Source organism: Lagopus leucura, unplaced genomic scaffold (genome assembly GCF_019238085.1).
Source record: "Lagopus leucura isolate 7727_CA_CO unplaced genomic scaffold, USGS_WTPT01 Super-Scaffold_739, whole genome shotgun sequence".
Lineage (NCBI taxonomy): Eukaryota > Metazoa > Chordata > Aves > Galliformes > Phasianidae > Lagopus > Lagopus leucura.
The window spans coordinates 8,380,405-8,405,779 of record NW_024962255.1 but is presented as its reverse complement, the minus strand read 5'-3'; the positions used below and the strand labels follow the sequence as shown (position 1 = coordinate 8,405,779).

General features: G+C 45.6%; 1 protein-coding gene across 1 annotated transcript; it reads right to left on the bottom strand.

The window, feature by feature from the left end:
* Positions 1–3,392: 3,392 nt before the first annotated feature.
* On the bottom strand, positions 3,393–20,148 carry ZNF365 (zinc finger protein 365). Its single transcript, XM_042863364.1, has 4 exons — positions 19,361–20,148; positions 11,220–11,400; positions 7,848–7,885; positions 3,393–5,661 (listed from the first exon to the last, which is right to left on the bottom strand). The coding sequence occupies exons 1-4, from the start codon at positions 20,065–20,067 to the stop codon at positions 5,415–5,417; spliced, it is 1,173 nt and encodes a 390-aa protein (XP_042719298.1). The 5' UTR covers positions 20,068–20,148; the 3' UTR covers positions 3,393–5,414.
* Positions 20,149–25,375: the final 5,227 nt, after the last annotated feature.

Below are 25,375 nucleotides of genomic sequence, written 5' to 3'. Positions count from 1 at the left end.
CACAGCTTGAATTGTTCTGCCTTGGGATGGGCAGTGCAGCAGCCCCCAGGCAGACGCCACAAGGAGGTCCCCTCCTGCACCTTTTGCCTATGCCTTTCTTCCCTGTGGCAGAACCTGGCACCCTGGGCACATCCCTACAGCTCTGTACCAGAGGCGTCTCCTCGCCGGCCAGGGAGCTCCTCGGCACAGATCCGCACTCCGGGCCATGAAGGAGCAGGCAGGTGTGTGCTAAAAGCAAAGGGCCATTTGGCACGTAGTCGTTAGCTGTCGCCGAGTGCATTAGGCCTCTTATGTCTTTCAGAAAGTCATCGTTTTATAACAGAATATTGCCATTTTATTCCAAGCAGACTTAATTTCTATAATAAGAATTAAGTCTCTCAACTGGGGTCAGGAAGAAGCAGACCGAGGCGCTCAGCAGGGGAGCAGGAACTGCGGGCACACAAGGGAGCACGGAGGGGGTGCAGGGCAGCATGTGGGTACCCACAGCCCGAGGACTTCGTCCCAGCACCTGGTGCTGCCGAGGCGGCATGCCTAGGGGAGAGGAAAGCCAGTGTTTTTTTCCCAGGCCATTAAAATCCTAGTGTGTCACCAACACACCCTGCCTCAGCCTTTAGCTGTCAGAGTGCAAAACGCTGCTTTTTGCCAGCGGCCAATGGGTAGCGTACAGGGCTGGCTCTCCCTGCTGAAGAAATGTGGATTATTTGTTCTGTTTGTGCCGTGGTGAGATTGCCACAGCTGATGCTTTCACTGCATGTGACCACTAGTAACACTTCATTGGTCTCTTCTTCAATAAGCATCTCTAGCTTTCTTAATTGAACGACACCCGCACCTCTTTGGTAAGGCCCTCTGGTACCCGGTACCCAGCCTGAGCAGAGCGAGCAAACGCAGCGCGGGGCAGAGCCCGGCACGGCGTGCGGCGCCGATTCGTTGTCAGCCATCACCACCTAGCGGCCGGGGCTCCCCCTCCTTTCGCCTGCCAACTTTGCTGACCCGTTCAAGTTTTTTCCCCTGAAAAGGGAATTTTCAGCTTAAGCTCACGTGTGCTGGGCTTACTCTGAACTCACACTGGCTTGTACGACAACGGGACCGTCCCTCCTGGCACCTGAACCCCACGGGCGCCTCTCAGGCACCTCAACTGCTCACACAGAAAAATGGGAAGGTGTCAGCTTTTGCCCTGGAGGTGGATGAGCTTTCTGTACCACCCTGGTTCACATGCAAAACAGTCCCAGACATGAGATCCGGGAAGATGTATCCACAATGTAGGTTTTCATCTACTTGCAACAAAAGGAACATTTTAGGTCTGAAAAATGAAAAATAAAACCCATTCTTATAAGTGCTTTCATGATGCACCTTGGAAAACCAGGGGTGGGAATGCCATGTGTATAGGGCAGGATGGACACCTCAAATTCCTTGTTAACAAAGCAATGAAGCTGCTGAAGCCCAGTGAAAGAGCAGAAGGGAGCAGAGCCTGTTGGGCGCCCTGCTCCTTCTTTAGCACGTGCCGCGTTAATCTGTTTTGACTGCGCCAGTTGTATCTTCCTCTTCATTGTCCCCACCTACGGTTCTGGAAACATGAACTCCTGCCTGTCCTTCAGCCATTGCTCTGCCCACCTCCCTGGGACCTGGCTTTGCCTTCTGCCCGCTGCCCTCAGCTGCCCTCCGCAGAGACATGGCTCTGCTGAAATGCAGGCGATGGCTTCCAACAATTTTTTCTTTAAGTAGGGCAAGGCTGTGATAAAACCTGTTCTTAGTGGTTGTGTGGTCACCATGGCAATTAAATGAACTGACAAAGGAGTTACAGTTCCTTCATTATAACTGGGATGGCGATTCTAATTATTTGATAACATGTGAAGCCTGTAGGAGTACGTCGGCACAGTGCTTTGCAGATGGACCTGGTTGCACCTGCAACCATGGGTCCTTTGGCTCCCAGCATGGCTGAAACATTTCCTTGGCCACGGGACAGGTGGGGGACAGGGGTACCATTCCCAACACTGCCCTTTGAGGAAGATCCTCAGCGCCTTTAAAGCCCGTTTTCAGAACATGCTGCATGCAGCAGACTTTTTCAGCATTCCCCTGCACCTCTTGTTCAGAGGTGCACCAAACCATTTGCAGTGCTGGTAGGAGCCTGAGCAGCCTTGGGAAGTGAGGAGCTATGGGGGCAGGCACAGATGTACTGAGGAGCTGCTTTGTGCAGAAGTGGTTCAGGTCCTTTAAGCTGTGAGTTATTTGGGTTCCTTATGCCCCAGGCTGGTCCCTGCACAGGGCCCCTGGCCGGGGGTGGCCCTGCGTGGCTTGGCTCAGATGCCTCTGGGCAGCCTGGCTGCGGGCAGGACTGAGGCTGGCGCGTGCTTCTGCCCAACAGGTGCCTGCAGAGCACTTCTCACAAGGGAGAAGGGCAGACCCTGGGCTGCTTGTGTCTCCTTGGAGAGACACTCAGCTGGTAATTCAAGAGACCAGGCTATGAAACGTGGCTAGCTAGAGGGTGGCATTAGCAGCAAAATGGGAAAGGACATTTTGTTCATGTCACAACAGGATCTATTTTTGAGAGTTTGTTGCATGTTTCATGTCATAAAATCATTTCTGGGATTATTTTTTCTTAAAAAAAAAAAAAAAAAAAAAAAAAGATGCCTATGCCTGCTGCAGAAAGCACTAAAATAGTCCACTCCAACCACTTCAGACAGGATGTATGGAAATAATCAGCATTAGCCTGATGTAAGAACAAATAGAAGCAACTATTTGGTGACGCAGAATAAAGAGGGAGAATAGTGGGACTTCACTCAAGAAGAGCTGGTTGCACTGGAAGGGATTATTAGAGATAATACAAGTGCTAATTTGTTTGACTTGGTAACTGCTCTAATTGGTCATCCCACTGAGTACAAATATCGGAGTGGAGTATTTCCAGTAACTCTTGAAAACAAAACAAATGTCTTTAGATCTGCTATGGCAGGAGAAGGTTGTTTTCACTACTGAGATGGGGGGGTGGAGGGGACAGATACCATCAAGTGCTTCAAAAACGCGTTCTCTTTGGCTGGCAGGAGCATCTCAGAATCATTGTGTTTTGTGCGTGAAGAGCTCTCATTAGAGGTCTGGTTTTCAATTAGTCTCTTGTTTCCCTGGCTGATAACGTTATGTGTGTTAGAACATTTTGTTTTAAGCAAAGGTCACCTGTAAGGGCCCAGCCTGCACACATACTGCTCTGAGGTGACCTTAGTTATTGACAAGGTGTTCTAAAAATGTCTGGGAACTGGGCATCCAGCTCCTACTGAATTTCCCTCTGTGCAAGGAGCAAGCCCAAGTCCAAAGGGGACTATTCTTTGCTGCCTCTTTTCTCTGCTATTGCATAGGCTTTTTAAAAAACACTGTGTTTTCACAAAGTTAAACAACACCGTAACTGAGAAATATAACTTTATTATTAGAATGGTTATATTCTAAAAACTTTTACCTGGGGTTACAGTGCAATCCAATTTCTCTCCAATTAACTAACCCAGCATCTGTTCAGCAAGTAACTATAAATTAGGATTTGAAAAGGTTAAGAACATGCAACTTCTTTTACTCTCTTTTTTCTCTTTCCCCCAGAAAAGGACAACTTACAGTCAAGATTTTGGCGCAATAAATAATAAAATAAATATCTCGTTAGTGAACTAGTAGTTGCACTTAACTTTGGTGACAAACAGAGTAGATAGGCATGTAAAAATAATACTTTCAGTGTCAAGTGAATTAAGGAATGGAATAACATAGTTGCTTTCTAAAGATCATTATCCTTAAAAAATGGTTCTTTTCATGTCCGTAGAAAGTGGGAGCAGAAGAAATGAAAAGTAGTTTCTATGATGTGGTTTGCCTAAGAATGTTCTCATTACGCATGACCTGACCAAAACCCATGCAACACAACTGACAAATCCTTTCCACCACAATGGTTAGCATGAGGCCAAGTGCGGCCTTGTGACAGAGTTAAATATTAAAATGTCGAACAAGTTTTGCAAACAAAATACCTGAATTTGTTTCACACTGTGACTTTCTATCAAAACGATGTTGAGAATCTTTAAACATATATCGGATTGTTCCACAAACACCATTTAAAATAGAAGTGAGGAATAATACTCTTTCTTCACTCTGCTACTTTCTGGGAGCTCTGTGCACTGACAGATGTATGACATCTGTAGTTACCTGATCTGAGCTAACAGATTGGTCATCTGCTCTAAAAATATTGCAGCTCAGGTGCTTATTGCAGCAGTAATCATAGAGACACGCTGTCTTTTAAAACTCATTTCTGCTTACAGTCAGTTATAAAAATGAAAAACATTTTTCACAAATCTCTAGACACATACTGTAAAAATCACCTTCCACAAAAACAATTTACATCTGTTATATGAGCATTTAAAAATAAATTACACAGACCTGTCCCACCTATTCTTTTTCTTGAGAAAACAAATCCCATTGGTAACATGGACAGGATGTTCCTTTCTGCAGACATGGTATGAGGATTCATGTTACCAAAAAACTGTACACATGGAAAAATCATCTTGATATATACTCTGATAAACAAGGATCCTTTTAATTGGCACAAACCACTGTAAACTCAGGTATTCCCATCCTGCAGTCTTCCTCGCTCTCGGGTTTGCAGTTGAAATTCCAGAATCTATTATCCTTGGAAGGATTCTTCATGGAGATTAAAATCTGAAGGGTTTCAGTTATGATCACAGCTGCTCCAGCCCTCTCACGCTTCACACCAGGCGCAGCCTCACACAGGGTGCCATGCAATGCAGTGTGCTGCTCTGGTCTGCCACTCGCTGCCCTCCAGCTGCTGCTGCTTGCTGCCAGCTGCCGCCCGGACTCAGCGCGCACCATGCGGATGAGGGCTGCACTGCCAGGTCTACAGAAGCGCCCAACAGGCAGGGTAGCAATCTGCTGCTGTTAATAGCCTCCAAGCAACTCAGGTAAGCTTTCTGCATCTAAGTATGCCTGCAAAGGTAGCAGTTAATCATTGATCTTATACCCATCTAAGCTGGAAGAGTGATTATTTGGGTGCCGATTAAATGGATTCTTCTGAACTTCAGCAACAGCATAGATGGAAAATAAATTACCAAGCCACATGCTGGCACTAAAATAATTAAACATACAGCCACAGTATTGCCCCGCAAGATAACTGCAGTCATTTAAAATAAGCTCTATAAATAAATAAATAGATAGAAAACCCTCTGTGTAAACTGAATAAAATGTCCCTTCTCTTTTAGTGCCCAAAGAAGGAATGGCATTACTAAATAATACAAATATGCCATATTGTACATATTCCCTTATATTTTATTTGATATGTTTGGTGTGGCCAGACGGATAGGAAAAAGTGGGATGATTAACTTCATTCAGTATCTGTTCTGCCGAAGCCAAGCTCCTGTGTTACTGTGTATCTTTAGCTGCTCCTACAGCTGTTTGGTCTTTTTACCCATCTTGGACTTTGCACTCAATTTCCGGGCAGAGCAGAGTGCTTCACCCTTCTTTTGTGCTCTCCATATTTCTCTTGGGCAATCAACAGGTTCGTAGAAGCATCTGACTGGCTGCAAGCTGGTTTTCTCTTCTTTTGATTTTTTCAGCAAGCCTCTTCCTTTTTGAAAGGAATGAGGCTTTGTGTCAGGGATGTTATATGAAGTGTGCTGACTTCCTCGGCTCCTGAAATTAATAATAACGATTAACAATAATTATTACTCAATCTTCCAATGTGAAAGGTGTCCAGAATGTCCCAAACCCATATAATGTTGTAGACAGAAAAGAGCCTTGTTTTACAGGCGCCAGACTGAAAGTTAAGAATAATTGCAATATGAACTACATTTCTCAATACTCAAAAGCATCTCTCACTACAAGAGCTCCTACACATTACCAGTGGATCCCTCGTGTATCTTCATGTAGACTAGCATTCAGCATATGATTCTGTTGATACTGGAGCGCTGTCACCTTGCTCAGGTCTACGTCCTCTTTAACTAAAGGGATGTTAACATTTAAAGCAACCCTCTGCAAAGAACAGATGTCCCTGCAGTCTTTGGAAGACCATGCTGGTTCCAATGACAGCAGAAAGCGGGTGCAAGAACTGTGGGGTTTGCTAGTGGGATATGAGCACTACCTGGGCCAAGCCCTAGGATACCTCTGTAGCTCAAGAAACTCAACTGCCTCTTTGCTGGCCACCCAGCTCCGAACTCTTCAGATTTGCTTTAGGCTGCAATATGAAAGGGGGGAAGAGGAAAGGAGAATAAAGAAATCGGTGTGAAGATGGGTACAAAATTTTAAAGGCTAAAGTAAGCTGAATTCTTTATTCTCTCTGTGATGGTTCAGGCCCAGTAGGAGATGATGAAATTGATGAGCTCGGGCCGCTAAATTTGTGGTGCTGCGCAAGCTAAGCCATGGCCTCTGCTCTGTGATCTTATCTTTAAACTACAGTTCAACTAAGAACATTACAGTCCCTTTTAACATCATCTCAAAATGTTTTACAACAGGTACATGTAGTGTAACAGCAGTACTATGGATGTAGGCACCAGCTGCTATGATACGCAACGAGAAGAGCAGATGTGCTGCCTCCTAAGATCCCACAGGGCTATTTTTGTTAGTTTGCCGTGTCTAGAAACCACCTATCTGGCATTAATTGTCCTGGGAACTAAACAATATTGCACACTGACAAAGCCAGTTTTGGAAAAAGCTGCAGCTTGTGAGTGCCACAGCGACAGCCTCTCCCTTAAGGACGTACAACCTCACTCTTTGTTCTCCCCGTGCCATTCTCCTGGTGTACCTGATTTACACTAACAGATACCAGTAATGTATTGTCCAACTGAACACTTCTCTGGTTGTGCCCCTTCCCCTCCTCCTCACATAACTGCACAGGGACCCTCTGTTTCGAACACAAATGTGGTACAAACAAAATTTGTTCCTCTTGATGTGTCTTTTTCCTTCAAATCTGGCCTCCTTTCAAGGCTGCTCTTTGAAAAATCAGAATTAGCCTTCATCCACAGAATGGGCAGAGCAAAACTCCCCTACCCCTCTGAGCATCTTTTCCTCTATGCTTCATGGGTCAAGTGAAGATATTTTTAATCTGATCATTCAAAATAAAGGGGCTACCACTGAATGCTGTTTTTGCCAGTGCCTTTTGAAAGGAGAACTTTACGAATAGTTAAACAGAAACCTCTGAACAGTTTCACATGTGCCTTTGAACTCCTGTTATTTGTCAGCAATTAATGGATTTTACTAAAATGCATTACATTTAGACCAAAGACTTCTCAAGTGGGAGTCTATCTTCCTTTCTATCTTCCTTGATTACAATAGCATCTACAAGCCTGAAAAGAAAATACAAAGTCACCCATAACTTAGGAAAACAGCCCAGATTAGTTCTGCTGCTCCCGGAACAGATGCTTGAGTAACTTGAGATGTTGTTAGCACCCATATTTTCTGAGGACACTTGCCTGTTTACACGTGATCTTTAAGTTGACAGTGTTACTGTCAGTTAGGAAATGACAACTGTCTCTCTCCTACCTACAAAATGTTAAAGATATTTTCAGCTGAAGCTTGGTCTGTGTTTACCAAACAGATTCCAGAACTGCAGTGTTGCAATAGGCTAGTAGAGTCCAATGGGAAAGTCATTTACTTTACATAAAATTATTCTTTTTTTCTTTAAAAAGATTTCATTTTATTTTGATTTAGCAGTGATTTGTTATTTTTCCAGTACATCACATAGTGATGGACCACCCTCAGGTACAGCATCTGATCAAACCAACCTGATTCAGGCTTTTGGTTCAATTTGAAATGCAAAAGCAACAATGTAAGCACATCAAGTTACATCTTTAAGTAAGAAAAGAATAAGAAGACATACGTACAGGCATCTGGGTTTCTTATTTAATGAAATGTCTGTAAACTGCAAGGAAAACAGAAATAGAAAATTTATTAATATCAAATTATCAAGTAGCTAAGATGTGGGGGTAAAATACATGTAATGTAGTCTTCAAAATCCCATTTCTATTCCCACCACCTTTTAGTTCTAGAAAAATATTCAAGAAAGAAACTTTAGAAAAAAACCTTTTTACAGATTATTATTGCTCCAATTTATTTTGTTTTTAAAACTTTGTGGATGGAATTTCACCCTGCTATTTTTATCATAATGATAATCACAGTAAACTGCTAAGCAAGTGTGGGCTGAACAGAGATGCTTCACATTAGATTGAACAGTATGGAACAATAAGAAGTAATTATTGTGTTGAAGATAATTAACAAGGGACAATGCTTGAATAAGCTGTATTAAATGCATTTTCTCTCAGAGCCCTTAATTTTGCAGCGATAACATTTCCTTTACATGAACAGCTAGGAAACATCAGCTAGCAAGCAAGAGAGCCCTTGGCTGCTGCACTCAAGGCTGGAGGGCAAGAACACAAGTGTTTCTCACCCTTCCCAACCCAAATCTCAATATGAAGTAGGGACAGTATAGCTGCAGTGCCAGCACAACTTTGCAGGGCTTTGTTTCTTACAAGAGTTTGGTTGAGAGCTTGGTATCACTTTATCTAGCCTCTCTTTCACTGGGGGTCAGGAAAGGAAGCATTTAATGCCAGCTCAGCCTAAAGCAGTCCGGGAACTGCCTGGCTTCTTTGTGTTGATCTCTCGTCAGTGTCACTACACTGAGCCTTTGAGTATCATTTAATGAAGTCACTGAGCCAAGCAAATGTTCCCTGTGTCCCTGGTATTGTCCACGCTTTGCAAATGGACTTGTGCCCAGCCTGACTTTGCTGTCATCTGTCTTGGATAGGAGTCTGGAGCCATCCCATGGTGTGCTTTTCTGTAATTACCTCGTGAAGGTCAGGCTGGTCAATATTTGGATGGGTGACCTTAAAGGAATGCTGAAGTCACTCAGAAAGCAAGTCAGCTGCCTTAAAAATCACTGCCTTCCCCAGGGAACGCTGCTGAGCCAGGGATCCCAGTAAACACATCAAGAATATGGGAGATTTAATACTGAGGACCACCTTTGCAGCCCCCCTCAACATTCACACAGATACTGGCTGAGATGTCTTATGCAACGTTTCAGCACATCTACATTTATTTGGTTCTTGCCTTTGGTCTTTGTCTTCCAGGTGGCTAGGAGAGCCTTTGCTTTCCACCACTACGTGCCTGTTTATTGCAGTGCGTGATCAAATGCCTCTCATCTCACCTCCGTGGGGCAGTGACTATTTAACACAGACAATATGGGGTATTCACTGGATTTGAAATTCACTGTAGAAGGTACATGGATAAAACTTGCCACATAAATACGATGCATTGTAGAGAAAATACTGAGTTTTAGTAGTAATAATGAGAGCTTTTCCAGAAATAGTTATTCTTAAAAGCAATGTTCAGACAGCAGTAGTTTCTCGTCTCTGAAGTCTGACAGGGAATCTGCTCACTCTTCTTACAAGTCTTCTGACAGGAAAGCAAGCTGAATTGCCAGCAAGCTAACATGTCTGCTATGGAGATCCACCTCTTTCCTGAAAATCTTCAGGGATCTCCAAGAAACTGTCAGTATGTGATGCAAGGGAAAGTGTTTCCAGCAAAGCCAAATAGCCCAAGTTGGAAAAAAATAACAATCTGGCAAATATTTCATTACTATCTTCTCTCTTTCCCAGCTCTGGATGCTCTCATCCTCTCTGCTCTTTCTTTGTTCAAAAGGAAATAAAGTCTGGCTTCAGTGGAGTCAAGATGGGATGAACTATGGGATGAACTTCTATATGTTGTTCCCTCAACCTTTTCCACACTGCTGCAGATCTGAGAAGAGTTCAGAAAGTGTTCTCCGGCCAGTAAGACTACCCATGTGGCCATCCCAAGCCAGTGCAAGACCTACCCTGCTTTTCATTCCCAGTTCATTGCTTCCAGTCTTACCCCATTCATCAAAGTCCCACAGCTGGCTCTGCAGGAAACCACAGCAAGGGCAAGGAATGCAGTATGTTTCATCACCAATGGCACCGTGGTTTTCACATGGCACAGTGCCTTGTCACCATTTTTACCTTTCCCTTCACTAGGTTAGTTGTTCTGCCAGGTTAATTTTTCTGCTGTATGGCCACGAGGACCCACGAACAGCCAGTTGCAGCATCAGTATCAGTAAGCAGGAAGAAAGCACCAGCCTTGTTTTGTGTGGCTTTGTGTAGCAGCAGCATTTACAGTTATCGCTGTTCTTTCCATCCCTCATGTACCAGTGCCATTCTGGGGTGCATTAAAAAGAGCGTGTCCAGCAGGTCGAGGGAGGTGATCCTCCCCTCTACTCTGCCCTGGTAAGACCTCATCTGGAGTACTGTGTCCAGTTCTGGGCTCCCCAGTACAAAAAAGACAAGGATCTCTTGGAAAGAGTCCAGCGGAGGGCCACAAAGATGGTGAAGGGCCTGGAGCATCTCCCCTGTGAAGAAAGGCTGAGTGAACTGGGTCTGTTCAGCCTTGAGAAAAGGAGACTGATCCAGGTTTATAAATATCTAAGGTGTGGGGGGCAGAGTGGCGAGGTCAGATTCTTTTCTGCAAAGTGTGGAGACAGGACAAGGGGGAACGGCCAGAAACTGCAGCGTAGGAAGTTCTGCACAAATGTGTGCAAGAACTTCTTTACAGTGAGGGTGACGGAGCACTGGAACAGGCTGCCCAGGGAGGTTGTGAGTCTCCTTCTCCTCCTTCTCTGGAGATGTTCAAGACCTGCCTGGACACCCACTTGTGCGACCTGCTGTAGGGAACCTGCTTTGGCAGGGGGGTTGGACTTGATGATCTCCGGAGGTCCCATCCAACCCCTACAATTCTGTGATTCTGTGATTCTGTGATATCAAAACCTGATTGCAGCTGGAAGGGCACAAAGCTGAGTTTTCATCTGTCTGCTGCCTTTGTTCACTATTTTATGATCTGGTTAAATTAGGTTACAACTCGAGACTGTGTTCTACACCACCCATCAGATCATCAGAGCTCTAAGCAGCAAACAAAATTCATGCCAGTGAGACTTTTCCGGTTTCAATAATGAGGTAAAGAGTTGTTTGAAACTCACCTTTTACTGCTTAACCACACTCCAAGTTTGGCATGACAAATATGCGAAGTGGCAGTTGAAACATAAATAAACATAAGTCTAAAGAAATGTTGTACAAATCCAAACCTGTCTGGAGTAGCAATTAGCTTGTCCTGCTGAGCCTACTCACAGTCAAAGCTGAGCACTTTCCCCTGAGTGGTGGGTGACAATTAATGGAAGAACTCTGCTGACTTACCATGTGGTCACTGCCACCCATGTGGTTGCACGCAATCTGCTGATTTTGGTAATACTCTAGCTGCCTTTCTGCCAGATCCACACGCTGCAACAGGTTCTCGATGAAGTGCTGGAGTCTGGCTTTTCCCCTCACTTCTTTTTCTGCTGCTTCTTCGAGGAAGTGGTTGAAAGTAACAACTTCTCTGTAAGACAAACATATTGCACAGAGGCAAGATGTAAGTAATGGGAAGGGCGACAGTCTTGCTGCTGTCAAAGAATTACTGATACTTCCCAACTTTCTTCATGGTGATTTCTCATGATGACTGATTACTGTTCTTCTCCTTTATTAAGAGATTTCAGTATTTTTTTCAAACACTGAGTGAAGGTTTGGAACCCTGAATAGTGAATTCAAATTTATAGGCAGTGGGTTTGGGTGTTTTTGTCCTGTTATTAGATCTCTGGAATACAGTCTTGTTGGTCTGAAGGCCACTGGACAGAAATGTTGTTATCATTAACCATCACCATTAACCTCTTATATTCTCTGGACACAGCCACCTTCTCCTTTCATATTAGAAACATGCCTATCTGATCTGAAACATGAAGAGAAGTGTATGAAATCTTCCTGGTTCATCATAATCTTACAGTGGAAGTTTAATGTAGCTGCTGTGACCACTGAGCTCCATTTTGGCTGCAATCCTGCAAGTCCTTCTGAGTCCCGTGTTAGGATTTGGAGCTAGTGGAAGCATAGGAATCATAGAGATGATTAGGAAGGAGTATGTGTGTGGGAAGACCAAGTTTTAGGTCAGGAATTTAGAAATATTTCTTATCTGGTAACACAACTGGAAGGAACAGGTAGCACTGCTGACTCAGAAAGATTTCAGTGTGTGCAGAAACAGAGTTCATTTGAAATGCTCTGCATACTGGTAATACATGGGCTGCCATTTGGGCCTCTTCCTTCAGGAGTTCAGAGTGGGAGACATTTGGTTACAGTGAGCCACGTATTATAAAAAATGGCAAATGTGGCCATGCAGGATTTCCCCAGTTAATAAAGCCTAGATAAACAGCTCCAATGTTTGGAGCTGGTCTGCCAATGGAGCCATGTTCATTTTTGCTTTGTACAGAACTTAGGATGTGGGATTTGGGAGAACCAATGCTTGCCAAATGAAAAAGAGCATGATTAGTTCATGTTCATTTGAATTGCAGCACCTGTGATAAAAAACATTTTAAGCTTAAACTAGGAAATGTTTTATAGCAGTAATAGCCTTTCAGAGTGTATGGGAACTGCTGAATCACGGCCTGAACCTCTGATGATCACCTGAGGCGAGCCATGAGTCACCCAGAGGAGCACAGGTGAAGGCAATTCAGCTGTGCTGCTGGAAGGGGTGGAGCCTGGCTGCACCTCTCCTAGACCTATTGAAGAGCTGACTGCCAGTGGGGAAGGATCTCTTCTGGAGATCCACCCTGCTGAAGGTTTCTGAACAAGCCCAGGGTATGGGTAAGCATCCAGTCTTTTCTGCTTTGGTGTAATAACCGTGTAGCCAAGCTCTCTGGTATATCTCATAACTGTAACATCTGTACATTCATTGACTGTGTGCAGAACTTTGTTTGTTTATAACAAATGCAAAGCTTCTCTGCACTTCATCAAAGATTAACTCAGCATTGTTGTAGACACTTATTTTAATAGCATGCTGGTTTTGCCTTATGAAGTTAGGCACAAGCTATGCAAATCTGCCATTTAGACTTCAAGTTGCATCAATCTGCACTGCAGCAGTGAGCATCTGTGAGTTGTATGTGTGGATGATCTAGTGGAAGGAATGAGCTATAAACCAGCATGTATTTTTTTGGATGAGAACATTTGTGAATGTTAGTTTCTATCAACTTACCCACAAAATCTGGCCTAAGAAACTGAGAGATGCCTGTTCATTAAACTCTGCCAACACTTTCTAGTTTTAGGGCTGTGATTCTACTTGTTCAGAGTGACCTGGTAATAAAAAGCCATCAGAGAATGCTTAGGAAGAAGCTCATCTGAACTCGCAGAGGTCACGTTTAAGGCTTTATTATCACCTCACATACAGCACTGCAATTCCTTTCATTTCACAATTCCACTCTGGATTTATTAAGCTGATGGCACTGCAATTGGCTCCTCTCTGCAGCTGACGGGAAGCTCAAAGGAGAGAAATTTACTCGGGTGGAGACCTGTGTGTGGTCTGCAAGGCTGCTGGCCTTCTAACTGAGGCTGAGCAGGGAACCTGCCAGCCTGGGACACTGCTGGGATGTCCCCACCAGGCCATGCAGCCAGCCTCTGCCACAAACATCAAGGACCCGGCACTTGCTTTTAAAAGGCTGGTAGTTTCATGAATGCTAATATTTGTCATTGTGTCAGCAAAAGTAATTAAAAAGCACTCATTAGTCTCCTGCTCTATGGCATGAGTAGATCACTCACAAATTTTCTTTTCCTATAAATATGTAGTTAAAGAGCTGTGCCATAAGGGAATAGGGGAAAGATTCAGATCACAATCAGGAGAACAGACATACAGACTTGATAAATTCCTGATATCTGCCTTACTTTCTAGACTATTCAAGGTAATCCTTGGCATCCTGCAAGTCATTGTTTGTAGGAACTGTTATTAGCAGCAATAGTACCATTTCCATCATTTTCCTCTGTTCTTCCCCAATGTAATCTATGAATCGTAATAAGAACTTTTATCTAAAGATCTTCCTTTGTGCTGAAATACTACAACCACTCTGTAAACTCTTTCTATAAAGACAGGAGCCAGAAAATGCCCACCCACTAGAGCTCAGTCTCATGCCTTGTCCTTGTAAGCATCACCTTTCTCACTTCAGCTACTTTCTGTTTTCATTCCAACTTCTCAGAATCCCTGGGAATAACTGCTGGTAGGTCTACTTGCTCCAAGATCTCTTCCTCAGAGAGTTCACTTTGTGTCACTGCTGTGCCTTGGTCACTTGAAGGAAGAATTTTTACCCTCCTCCTGTCATGACCCATGGGGAAATACTCTAAAGAACTCATAGTTTCTCTGCAGCCAGCTTATCAGCTTAATTGCCTTTATTGTCTCTTGTAGTTTGTGCAGACCTTCTCTTAGCTTGTTTTATTTCTAGTATCTATTTCCAATAGCTGTGATGATTTTGTGCTTTTACTATTTAATTTACTTTCAGTTTATTTTTCCAGGCCTCTACCAAATTTGGGGGGAAATGTTGCATAATGATATCCATCTTTTACTCTTTCATTAGAATCAAATAAAGGCTTAAGTTGAAGAGATGTTAAATATTGTCAAGTTCCAATGCCCTGACATGGGCACAGTTGCTGACCATTAGACTGACTACTAGATCAGATGGTCCAGGGCCCCTTCCAACCTGGCCTTGATGCCTTCACGAATGGGGAATCCACAGCTTGTCTGGGCAATCTGTTCCACTGCCTCACCACTCTCTGAGTAAACACCTAACATCTAACCTAAACCTCCTTTTTTTTTTTTTTTTTTTTTTTTTTGTTTAAAGTCATTCCTCCTTGTCCCAACACTATCAGACTGTGTAGGATGACAGTCTCCCTTTTGTTTATAAGCTCCCTGAAGTACTAGAAGGCTGCAATAAGGTTCTGAGCTCAACAAATCCAACTCCCTCAACCTTTCTTGCTCAGAGAGATGCTCCAGTCCTCTGATCATCTTCAGACCTGAAGCACTGCCCTTTCTGTTTGGAAGTCTCTGCTACCCTATGCTGACTGTATAACATCTGCAGCACCACTGCTGTATTAAGGAAAGGTTATGCAGAGCTATTAGCTCTCCTGGAACCCTTCTGTTCTCAGTGACGCCTCTTTCTCACTTTCCTCTGCTCTGTCAGCCTCCAACCTCTTTTCATTCCTCTGCTTCCCAGCCCTTGTTTTAAGAGCTCTGTAAGGTCTCGATCCTGCCACAACACTTTTGAAGTGGAGTAAATGATGCTGCAGTTTGAATGTATGTAAATTTCTGTAACAGGCAGCAGTGATTTAGTCCGTTTGCCTATAGTTTGCAAGACTTACATTAGCATATGTTGTACAGCATAGTGTTTTGTTGAAGGGCTATGACCAGGCAGCAGGGAGAAGGGGCAGTTCCCTCCTTTGTCTCAGGAGCTGCAACCTCCCTCAAATGAAATCTTTTAGGGGGATGAGTGCTCCTTTCCAGGGTGAGTAAAGCAAGAGAGAACAAGAAACTTTTGAGTTTGGGGTTTGTGTTACCAGGGCAGTTGTTGGCACACGGACTCTGCTGCTACCCTTAGTGCTTGCAGATAAACATGTGACTCAAAGTAGATGTAGAGCCTGGGGCACCTCCAGCTCCTTAACAACTGACAGTAAGGGATAATGGTTTCACACATTGCAACCAAACCCTCCTACAGATAGATAACACTGTTCCTGGGACTATTTACAGCAACTTTGACACCTGCAACTGCTCTGTAGGCGGACAAGCACAAGGCTCTATGCCAACTCCATGCCCAAGTATCAAATCCCTTTACAGAATTTGAATACTTTGAATATCTCTGCCTAAAGTGGACAGAGAAACAAATCCTTTTGTTCTTGTACCTGAGGACAGCAAAGTTCCTACCAAAGCAAGTTTTCATTGTGAGAATATTTAAAGCAGATATATTCATTAAGTATCAACGCTGCTGACCTGATCATCCCATTGGCATTACTGCCTGAAGGCTGGCATCTGTTACTCATTAGGCTGTGGTTTCACATTCCTGCACCAATATCAGCACATCTGATTTAAGAGGTTCACACCTCCTCCTCTCAGAGAGTTACTGTCCTATCAGTTGCACCCATTCACTGGGTTGTGGTCTAGATCTGAGCCCTGAACTTATTGGGGTGACGCTGTGAAGATTAAAATGCTTTAATTCACAGACCCATTTTGTGGGACACTTGAGCCAGAACAAGCAAGGGGGGGGGGGGGGGGCCGGGCGGGGTAATCTCCTGAGTGGGAAGATGAAAGGAGGTGGGGAAGAGGGAGCAGGATGCCTTGAAACCTGGAGTTGAAGAACGACATCTAGCTGTGGTCAGATTCTTAGAGCAAAAAGCTGAACTTTTATTGTACAACTGAAGCTTGTACTTAAAGGAAAGCCGATATTTTAGAGAAAGCATCAGTTGCACTGGTCTTTAAGAGCTAACTCTAAATCTCACTGTCAAGCTGTTATTTACACAAAGTTTCATTAATCGCAAATTTTAGGTGAAGGCAATGGCAAAAGGAATCACTCACCACAACAGCTACTCTGAAATACCCCTTTTATTGCAGGCTGTACCAGAGCAGAGGCGTGACCAGACAGACTCAAAACAAATGTATTAGACCAGTTAAAGAAAGTACTGTCAGAGATGACAACTTACTGCATGTATGCCCTTGTTAAGAGATGAAGTCACCACTGAATGTTCCACTGTTTTTATACGACTTCCAGAAACAAGCCTCTAGCTGTCCTCTACAAGAGGAGTTTGTAGCTGCTTTTAGTTTGAATGGTTGTGGTTTTTTTTTTTTTTTTTTTTTTTTTGATGTCTTATTCAACACAACCTTATCCCTTTTGGGAAAACTGTTTCAGCATTAAGATCACAGTACTCATGCTGATTTGCACACTCATTTGTCAGACACTGAGTATCCCCCTCGGGGCGCCTTTTTAAGTAAAATCATTTGTTTGCTTGTTTCTAAAGGCTTCACACCGTAGCCATTTCACCAGAACTGCCCAGGGTTCAACTGAGGCAGGTTGGTGTACTGGAACTTTGGTAGCTGTGCCAAAGTTTCTCTAAAAGATCTAGTTCTCATTTTCATTCCCTCCCAGATAAGAACAATTTAAAAAGGGAACAAAAAAAGCAGCTTTGGCCTTTCAGTGTTCTAAATTTGATGAGACTACAGCACCTACTGCAAGACTTTTCTTTACTTAGAGTAATACTGCTTTAACATTGTATTAGTTTACTTAGTGTGGATCCCACACCTGTCCTACCCCTTACCAGTTGTCAACTTTTTCCTCCACAAAAGCCTCCAAATAAGTTGTTTTGTGATCTTGTCTAAGATTTGAGTTAAAATTTCTTTCCCCTTGTAGATAAATGTATTTTCTTTTCCCCCCAGACTGATTTAGAGTAGCCACAGTTCAGTCTCTGAGATCTAGAAGTGCATAATAATAACCAATTTATGGTTTCTGCATCCAGCCTATTCCATACCTGGTAACTAGGACAATCATTGAAACCAAAGACTGGTTTTCTTCCTTATGAAAAGCATGATACAGAGATATTTCTGGGATAAAGTTATTTTCTTTTTTTCTTCTACAAAGAGGAAAGAGGAGTGAATTCTAAGTTACAGTGGTTCAACATCAATACTACTTCTGAGAAAAGTTATCCACATTTACTAGGCTGCTTATAGGGAAAAAAAAAAAAAAAAAAGTCCAAAGAAACTGCTGAAAGCATTTATTTTTGAAGGTCGGCAAGTATCAGCAGTCCCTAAGGGGTGCCTTTGACTTTTCACAATCTGCAACAAGAACTCCTGCTTCTGCAATTTCCATTAAGCTGTCCTGTTTGGCTTTCTAATCATCTGGACTTCTTCCAGAAATCAAAGTTCAGATCCTCCTTTTTGAAGGGGAAGGTCTTTTTTGGCACACTGAACAATTAAATTTTTGAAAACAAAGGAATGAATATACAGACAGGTCTCAGAAATTACTTTGTCATTCCCTTCATATCAGACTCACTGTACCTCTATTTCCACACTTGCTCTTTTTCCAGGAGGTCTTGTCTTCTGCAGCACCACTGAATGCTTCTTGCTTTGTCTCAAGAAGCACGCTTTTCTTAGAGAGCATAAGTCATGCATTTTTCAGCGTACCTTGTGTTTAGTTTGGGGAATGATTCATATCATTTAACTTTGGGTATGTGAAGTTCAGCATTCCAGCCTAATATGGCTGCTTACCTAAGGTCCTTCTCTAGTCTGCAGAAGGACCACCATGGAGCAATTTTACATTGGGATATTTGTCTAGAGCAAGTAGGGTGAATCATGCTCTGAGCCCATAAGGGGACCTTGGCTGGATGGGAATATCAAAACTACTTAAGACAGTAAGTCATCTTCACAGCCTCTTTCTGCATACTTTGAAATCCCTCTCTCAATACCACTATTATCTTTAGCGTCATCTTGAGTTCTTGATATGCACTGTCTGTGAAGACCACCTGATTTTTCAGGTCATGAAAATCAGTGGTACTGCTGAATATCCCCTCAACGAGGATGGGTTTGAATGCCTCCACCTTTGCTGTCCACTCTTCTAGGTGATCTACAGCATGGACTCTGTTACGACTCCTACAGATGCAGGAGCCATCAGCACCATTCCTTTCTAGTGCTTAGATTAAGCTTCAGGAAGGAGCGATGAAAGCCATCCAAACTTCCTACACTGAACTCCTACACCACCTTCCTTATTTCTCCCAAGATCAGCGTCATGGCAACTAGCATCTCTCTTTGTAAGCCGGTAAACTGGTCTGGAGGCATTCCATTACCACAAGTCTTAATTTGTATTCCTGTAAAATAAGCTGTGCTGCTCCAAAAAGTTTAAGGGCTTCATCAAGCACTGCATAAACTAAGTAGATCATGTATAAATAATGTATCGGCTATCACTACGCATTTAATGGCTGCACCTCAAACACATTTTTTAGATGAACCAGGTTAGTCATAATGACTGGCAGCTGGTACCTGGTCCTGCCACCGACAGTTTTGTAGTTTGCTGTCCAGTTCAGCACTGCCTCCAGCATGGCTTTGCTGCTGCACAGGCCAGCTCTCTGCATGGCCCCCTCACTGTGGTGCAGCAACTTCAGGGAAAAGATGCTACTTGCTATTTCCTACAGCACTTACCCAAGCATCTCTCCCATAAAACATAATGGATTAGAGGTGTCAGTGTAAATCAGGCTGCGTGCTGATGACAGCTCGCATGCCTCAATCCCATCACAGCAGGGTCGCATTGCAGGCACTAGCCAATGTCAAAGTCAGTGGCTATGCCTCCCAGACGCGGAAGCCATCCGCTCCAGCCATGCCTACCGGGACCGTGGCTCTAGAAACATCACCTTTGGCTGCTGCTGACTGCCAGGCCCTTCTACGGCCAGCGAGAGACCGAACCTTCCCTCGCTGCTCCCCAGGGCGGCCGGGCCCGCTCACAGGGCTTCCCACTTACTCCTCCTTGCGGTGCAGCTCCTCCTCGGACTCGGTGAGCCGCTGCTTCAAGGCCGCGATCATCTCCACCGCCACATCCACCTGCCGGCTCAGGGCGCGCTCCCGCCGCTGCACCTCCTGCTTCTTCTGGGAGAGCTGCACGAAGGCCGCCCGCACCTCCAGCAGCTCCGCCGTTTTCTGGGCCAGCTCTTTGGTAAGCTTGTCGATCCGCTTCTCGATCGTTTTGTCCACGGCCTCCACCATCCTGTTGAACTTCTCCCTGACGTGCGCCTCGAACGACGCCTTGGAGTCGGCGGCGGGCAGGACGGGCGAGGGGAGCCGCGAGCCGGGCGAGCGGGCGGGCGCATAGCCGGCCAGGCAGCAGACCGGGCCCCGCTCGGCCTCCAGCGCCCGCCGGCCCTCGGCGCCGCCGCTCGAGGCGTCGCAGAGGCCGGCGCGGGGCGCGTACCGCGTGGCGCCGCCCGCGCCGCAGGGCTCCGGAGGCGAGGCCGGGCCCGCGCCCTTCCGCGGGGACGGCGGGCCGCCTTCGGGCGGGGCGCTCCGCTCCTCGTATCCGTGGCCGTACTCCAGGTGCGCCCTCAGCGCCGACAGGCTCCGGAACCGGCCGCGCTCGCCACAGCGCGGGCAGCGGAACGGGAGGCGGAGGCTGGCATCGCCGAGCGCGTCCTGCCAGGGGAAGCCGCTCTGCTCCGCCGCGTCTTGTTGCATCCCTGGCCGGCCCCCGGCGGCAGGAAGCGGCCCCGGGCGCGGGGCGAACTCGACAAACTTTGCGGCTCGGTGCCGCGCCGCCTCCCGTCGGCCCCGAGGAACGCGGCCGCGGGGCCCCGGCACCGCCGGCCCGGCCCTGCGGTGCGGCTGCGGGGCCCGGCCCCGTCCCGGCCGCGAGGTGGCCGCCGCGGCCGCGCTCAGCCGGCTCGGAGCCGGGGCCGCCGCCGGGAGCCGTTTGCGGCAGAGCCGTAAATCAGCCGAGCGCCGCCGCGCGCACTCGCGGCCGCCCGCCGCCGCGGGGCGGGAAGGGGCGGAGAGGGGCGGGCGGAGACTGCGGGGCTCGGGCGCACGGTGTCGGGCAGCGTCGGGGCGCGATCGGGGCTGCGCGGAGCGGGACGGAGCCGCTGTGCGGTACGGGCTGCCCTGTTTGGGCTTGCGCTCGATGCGACTGCGCCTGGCCTTGTAGTCATTTCCGACATAAGTTTAGGAGCCAGAAAGACCGTTCTTGTAAAGGTGCCCTCGCTCACTCTCGGGCTCGAGCCAACGGACACTGGTGGTTTTCTCATTTCAAGGAGGGACTGCCTAGGCGCGCTGCCCCGCAGTCGGTGAATATGCTTCTCTGCTGATGTTTTATGCCGCAGATACATGCCTGTTGTTATAAATCATTGAAAAAGCGAACAAAGCTGGTGGTAAAGTCACAGCCTTTTTGGAGTAGTGCTGAAATATTCTCCTGAAACCTGCGGCCTACGGCTATGTGATGCAGATATTTTTATTATTATTATTACTGTGGGAGAGAGCAGCGTGGTGAAGTTTAATTCTGTGCTAATATATCTCTTCCTTGAGTGCAGTGTGCAGGTAGTCCTAAACACAGAGAAATCCACTGCATTGATAGGTGCCTTTGATGTGATTAAGACACTCCCAGTAAATGATTCACCAGATGGCACATCAAACGAAGCTGCTCAAATAGCATTGCAGTGCTTCAAATAATCTCTGAAGTGTGTGGGCTACCGGTGCGGCTGCACCTTCTTGCTCTGCTTCTTTGTCCTGTATCACCTTGACTGGCTGTTGCTGCCCAGTTTGTCTTTGTGCGGTACAGAAGCAGCAGGAGGGACACCCAGGGGGGATAGCTTAGAACCACACTCACCTAGGGTCCTGGGGTTCCTGACTGTTTCTTTGTTGGGGGAGAACTTCAGCAAGACCAAACATACAGTTGCGACCCTGCTTTGGCACCCATTTCACCTGATATACAAACCCTGCTTTGGCAGGGGGGTTGGACTCGATGATCTCTGGAGGTCCCTTCCAACCCCTGCGATTCTGTGATTCTGTGATTTTCTCAGCTCCTGTCCCTTGTTCCATTATATCCTCTGTTGTCTCCGTCCTGCACTACTTCTCCAGGTCAGTGCTGATGCTGAGAGATGCAGATGGAAGTGAGGTACATTCAGCCTGGTGGGCTGCTGCCTGGGGCCCCATCCACGTCTGGCAGCACTGACTAATGTGAGCCCTTGTGGTCCTGGGTATAGCAAACATGGATGGCTGTGAGGGAGCCAGGTCAGCTGCAGGCTGAACTTCGTGTATCAGTTACATCCGAAGTACCCAGTAATTCTCCATCCAAGATTTCTCGGAGTTAACTTGTACTGTAGGTGTTTGTTTTGCTGGATTGGGATTCTATTCATCATCTCCTGGGCGATCCCATCTGGATGTGCAATTCAATTGTTTTTTCAGTAGTCACTGAGGAGAAATCTCACCTTGCTCTAATAGTAAGTGCGTGTTCTACTGTGGAGAACGTACATCATCCACTACACATCTGAACTTCATCCCCTGTGATTTAAATCTGGAGTGGGTAGAACCCAACACTGTCGCTCACACAAAACCCAAATATACACATCCATAATGTATGAGTCACCTCTGAAACTTTGCCAGGTGCTGGGGAGGCATTATCCTGTTTATTTGTATGCATCTCTTTCAAGATCTCTTTAAACACTTTGCACTAAGACTTCCAGAAGGATAAACGTTATTCAGGTGAAGCCGGCATGTCCCAGCCTGCCTGGTGCAGTGTGGAGAATGTTCACAATATTCAGCTTTTTCAGGCAGTGATCTGTACTTGCCTTGCCTGGTCTCATAGCTGCTGATTTTGGGTGAAAACTGATAAGCAGACCTCTTCCTATGTAAATCATACTTAAGAAGAGAAATCAATTTTGTTTGGTGGACAATTCCACTTTACTGAAGGGGGCTGAGAGAAACCGGTTTGCTTTGCAATAGCTATACATGTTGATCTTCTGATTTTTTTCCCGTCCTAGATGAGGAGAATAGGTGAGCCAGTTCTGTTTTATTTGTAGCCACTTTCCACTTCAGACTCACAGCACTGAAATGTTTGTGGGTTTTTTTTTTCTTGTGGCATAGAGCTGGATTCACTACTAACAGTTTGGCTGCATTCATCAGCCTCCGCTCTCCCTTGTTTGTTCACTGGTTGGCTTTGAAGAGGAGTGTCAGTGAGGTTAGTCTCTGTTCATCATGCCCACTCTCCCTGTGTGCTCCAGCTGGATTGCAGGAGATAGGAATCTGTACAGAGTTCCTGTTGTGGACATTTTATTGAACGATGTGTAGGTATGTAAAGATACATACAAATGCACATGCTTTACTGCTGCATACAGGTGGGATTTTGAGTTGGGTTCTGGCAACTACCGCATCCCTCACTGTGCTGTAAATCTGTGTGTGAAAAAGGTGCACCGTTCCAGTTCCACTCATTTGGATGCTGGAAAGCACAATGCTTTTCTCAGTGTTTGGGCATGAACTGCACGTGCACATGTTACTTGGAGATGCTGAAAATTACCCGCATTTAGTATTTATCATCTCCTCTCTTTTTTTTAATTGAAAAGTAGGAATAAAATCTAAGGAAAGACCTTAGAAACCCGTAGGAACTACTTCAGTGATTCTTACATTAGTGGTGCCTCAGACTGGGATTCTTGTTAGCTTTGTGTGCAGATACATTCAAAGTGAATCAGACATACAACAAAGTTTGTGTTGCTTCACAGGCACCCACATCCACCTAGCAGGAAAAAGACTTCCTGCACTGCATTTATGGTGGAATAACTGAACAGCACAGTACTTAGAGCGACACTGAACCAAAAGGAAGAGGAACACAGGCATTGGCTTTTTTGGCCACCCAGTGCTGGCTAGCTTGTTGCTACTCTTCTAGGCAAGCCTTAGATCTAATCATTGAATGTCAATTTACTTTCTTTTGATTTTTTTTAAAGGTGAAGTCTGCGTTTTCGAATGAGTTTTGCTGTCACAACAAGAAGAGGCTGCACACTGTGTGGGTGCTCTTGCTCCTGCAGCAGTTTGTTGGGCCAAGGTTGACATCAGCTTCCAGCAGACTTTCGGAACTTCTTAGTGATCTTGTAGGCCAGCGCTCTCTGGAGCTTGAAGTTGTTCACCTTTGCTCTTTTCCACCCGTACTGTTTCATGCTTTTCTGGTTAGAAGAGCAGTGCAGTGTTCATGTGGGTTGATTTGCACTGCTTTTCCCATACCTGATGAGAGCTGTCACGTCACAGTGGTTTGGCTGTGATGTGGTGAGATGGCTGCAGGCATATTTTCCAAAAGACAGGAGAAGATTGAGGAGTGTCAGCAGTGGGCACGGCCTGCCTTTCAGCCATTTTAAGTTTTTCTCAAAAAAAGTTACTTTGATTAGCTAGGAGATGAAATGAAATATAACTAACACCTCCAGAGAAAGGAAGAGCTGGAGGAACTTCTTGAAATTGGGTTGCTATGCTAGGTTTAATGCACTCATTATAAAGGGGAAGAGTTATATGGGCTCAAAAGCTGGCAAAATGTAAAGGCAGAGCTAGGCTGGGTGCCCACTCCTGGCTGTGTTCTTGATGCAGCCCCCTTTTTTTGCAAATTACTTTCCCTGTTGAGGCTTCTCTTTCCATATAAAAATGAGGACACCCAACCTGGGCTATGTCAGATGTGTTCCAGTGGGCAGTGTGAGCTATTTTGCTAGCAGCCCCATGCTTAGTCCTGCTTCTGTGCTGGATGGAGGCTGCTCTGCTGCAGGCTGAAGTGCCAGGGTTCCATAACCCTGGGGAGGAGGCCCTGAGGGACAGGACCATCTGAAGTTTCCACTGCCTTTTCCTAGGGGAGTGAAAGTCTGAGCTGTAAGTTGTGAATGAGCACGGGAATGAATGCAGCCCTGTAACAGAGCTGTCTCTTTCTGCTCCCCATACTGTCACCCTTTTGAGATGCTTTGCTGGGCAGCGGCCCTTTGGCAACACCACTGAGACCTCCAGGTCAGCTATGGGGACATATAGTAGCAGTGCAGAGTCGCAGCATTGCTGGTGACAGCGGGGGCACTTCAGTAGGAACGTAGTCACAGCAAAGTTGCCTTACTTAAGCCAGCTCTGTACAACCAGGGAGGTACAGTCCAGGCACTAATAGTAGGATTAGGCAGCAGATTTATGAACTGAGTGATGAGATGATGGAACAGAGCCAAGAGGCAGGGAGTAACTGCTGTTCCCAGGGCTCTTCCAAAGTGAGATGCAGTGTGCTGCAGGAAGGGGTCTTTTTTGGATGAAGCTAAAAAAAAAAAAGCAGAGTGAAATACAGTAAAAAAAACATGCCAGGATAGCTTTAAAGGAACATTTCACCCTACAGAAAGCCTTTCCTTCATTGGGACTTATTAAAATACAGATGTTTTCTTCAAAGGGGAGAAAGTACAAAGCGTACCATCGAAGTAGAAGTTTAGGCTATTTTATTCTGCTGGTGTTCTTTTTGCAACAGACACAGGATGGTAAGGAGTATTACTTTTAAAAGCTCATACCAAGTGCCTTCCATGTGAAAAAAATCACACCGATTTCCTGACTGAAAAAAAGTGTCCAAAAAGTCCTTAAAAAGGACTGATAAGTGCCATCAATACTTAATTAGCTTCCCTGGTGAGTAATCCTACGTATTGGGATTTTAAAAATCTTTTTCATTTACATAAGCAGAGACATAAAAAGAACAATATTGAAATTCCAAATTCAGTCCTCTGCCGTATCTAGGCTCTGTGGGAAGCAGTGGGTCTGCACTTTGTCTTCCCCTCCTCTGCTGCATCCCTGCCATCTGCTCTGGGGGCTCTTTGCCTTCTGCAGCAAGGCCTGTTGTCAGGGAGGTGGGAGTCAGTCGCTTTTACAGCAGCGGCATTCCCCTCTCCTTTGTCAGTGTGGAGAGGAAGCATGGCGAGTGGCTATGTTCAGGGATGGCTCTTTTTTTCAGCCTTGCTTGAAGACCCCTTGTGCAATGGAAGATGAAATCAGAGCATTTTTATCTGCA

What these genes read in the sequence shown, in the direction of transcription:
- ZNF365 (XM_042863364.1), bottom strand. Translation starts at nt 20,067, where the DNA reads ATGCAACAAGACGCGGCGGAGCAGAGCGGCTTCCCCTGGCAGGACGCG. An exon ending in GAGCTGCACCGCAAGGAGGA is followed by an intron (nt 11,401 to 19,360) that starts GTAAGTGGGAAG and finishes TTTGTCTTACAG; the next exon opens with AGAAGTTGTTACTTTCAACC. An exon ending in AATAAGAAACCCAGATGCCT is followed by an intron (nt 5,662 to 7,847) that starts GTACGTATGTCT and finishes TATTAATTTCAG; the next exon opens with GAGCCGAGGAAGTCAGCACA.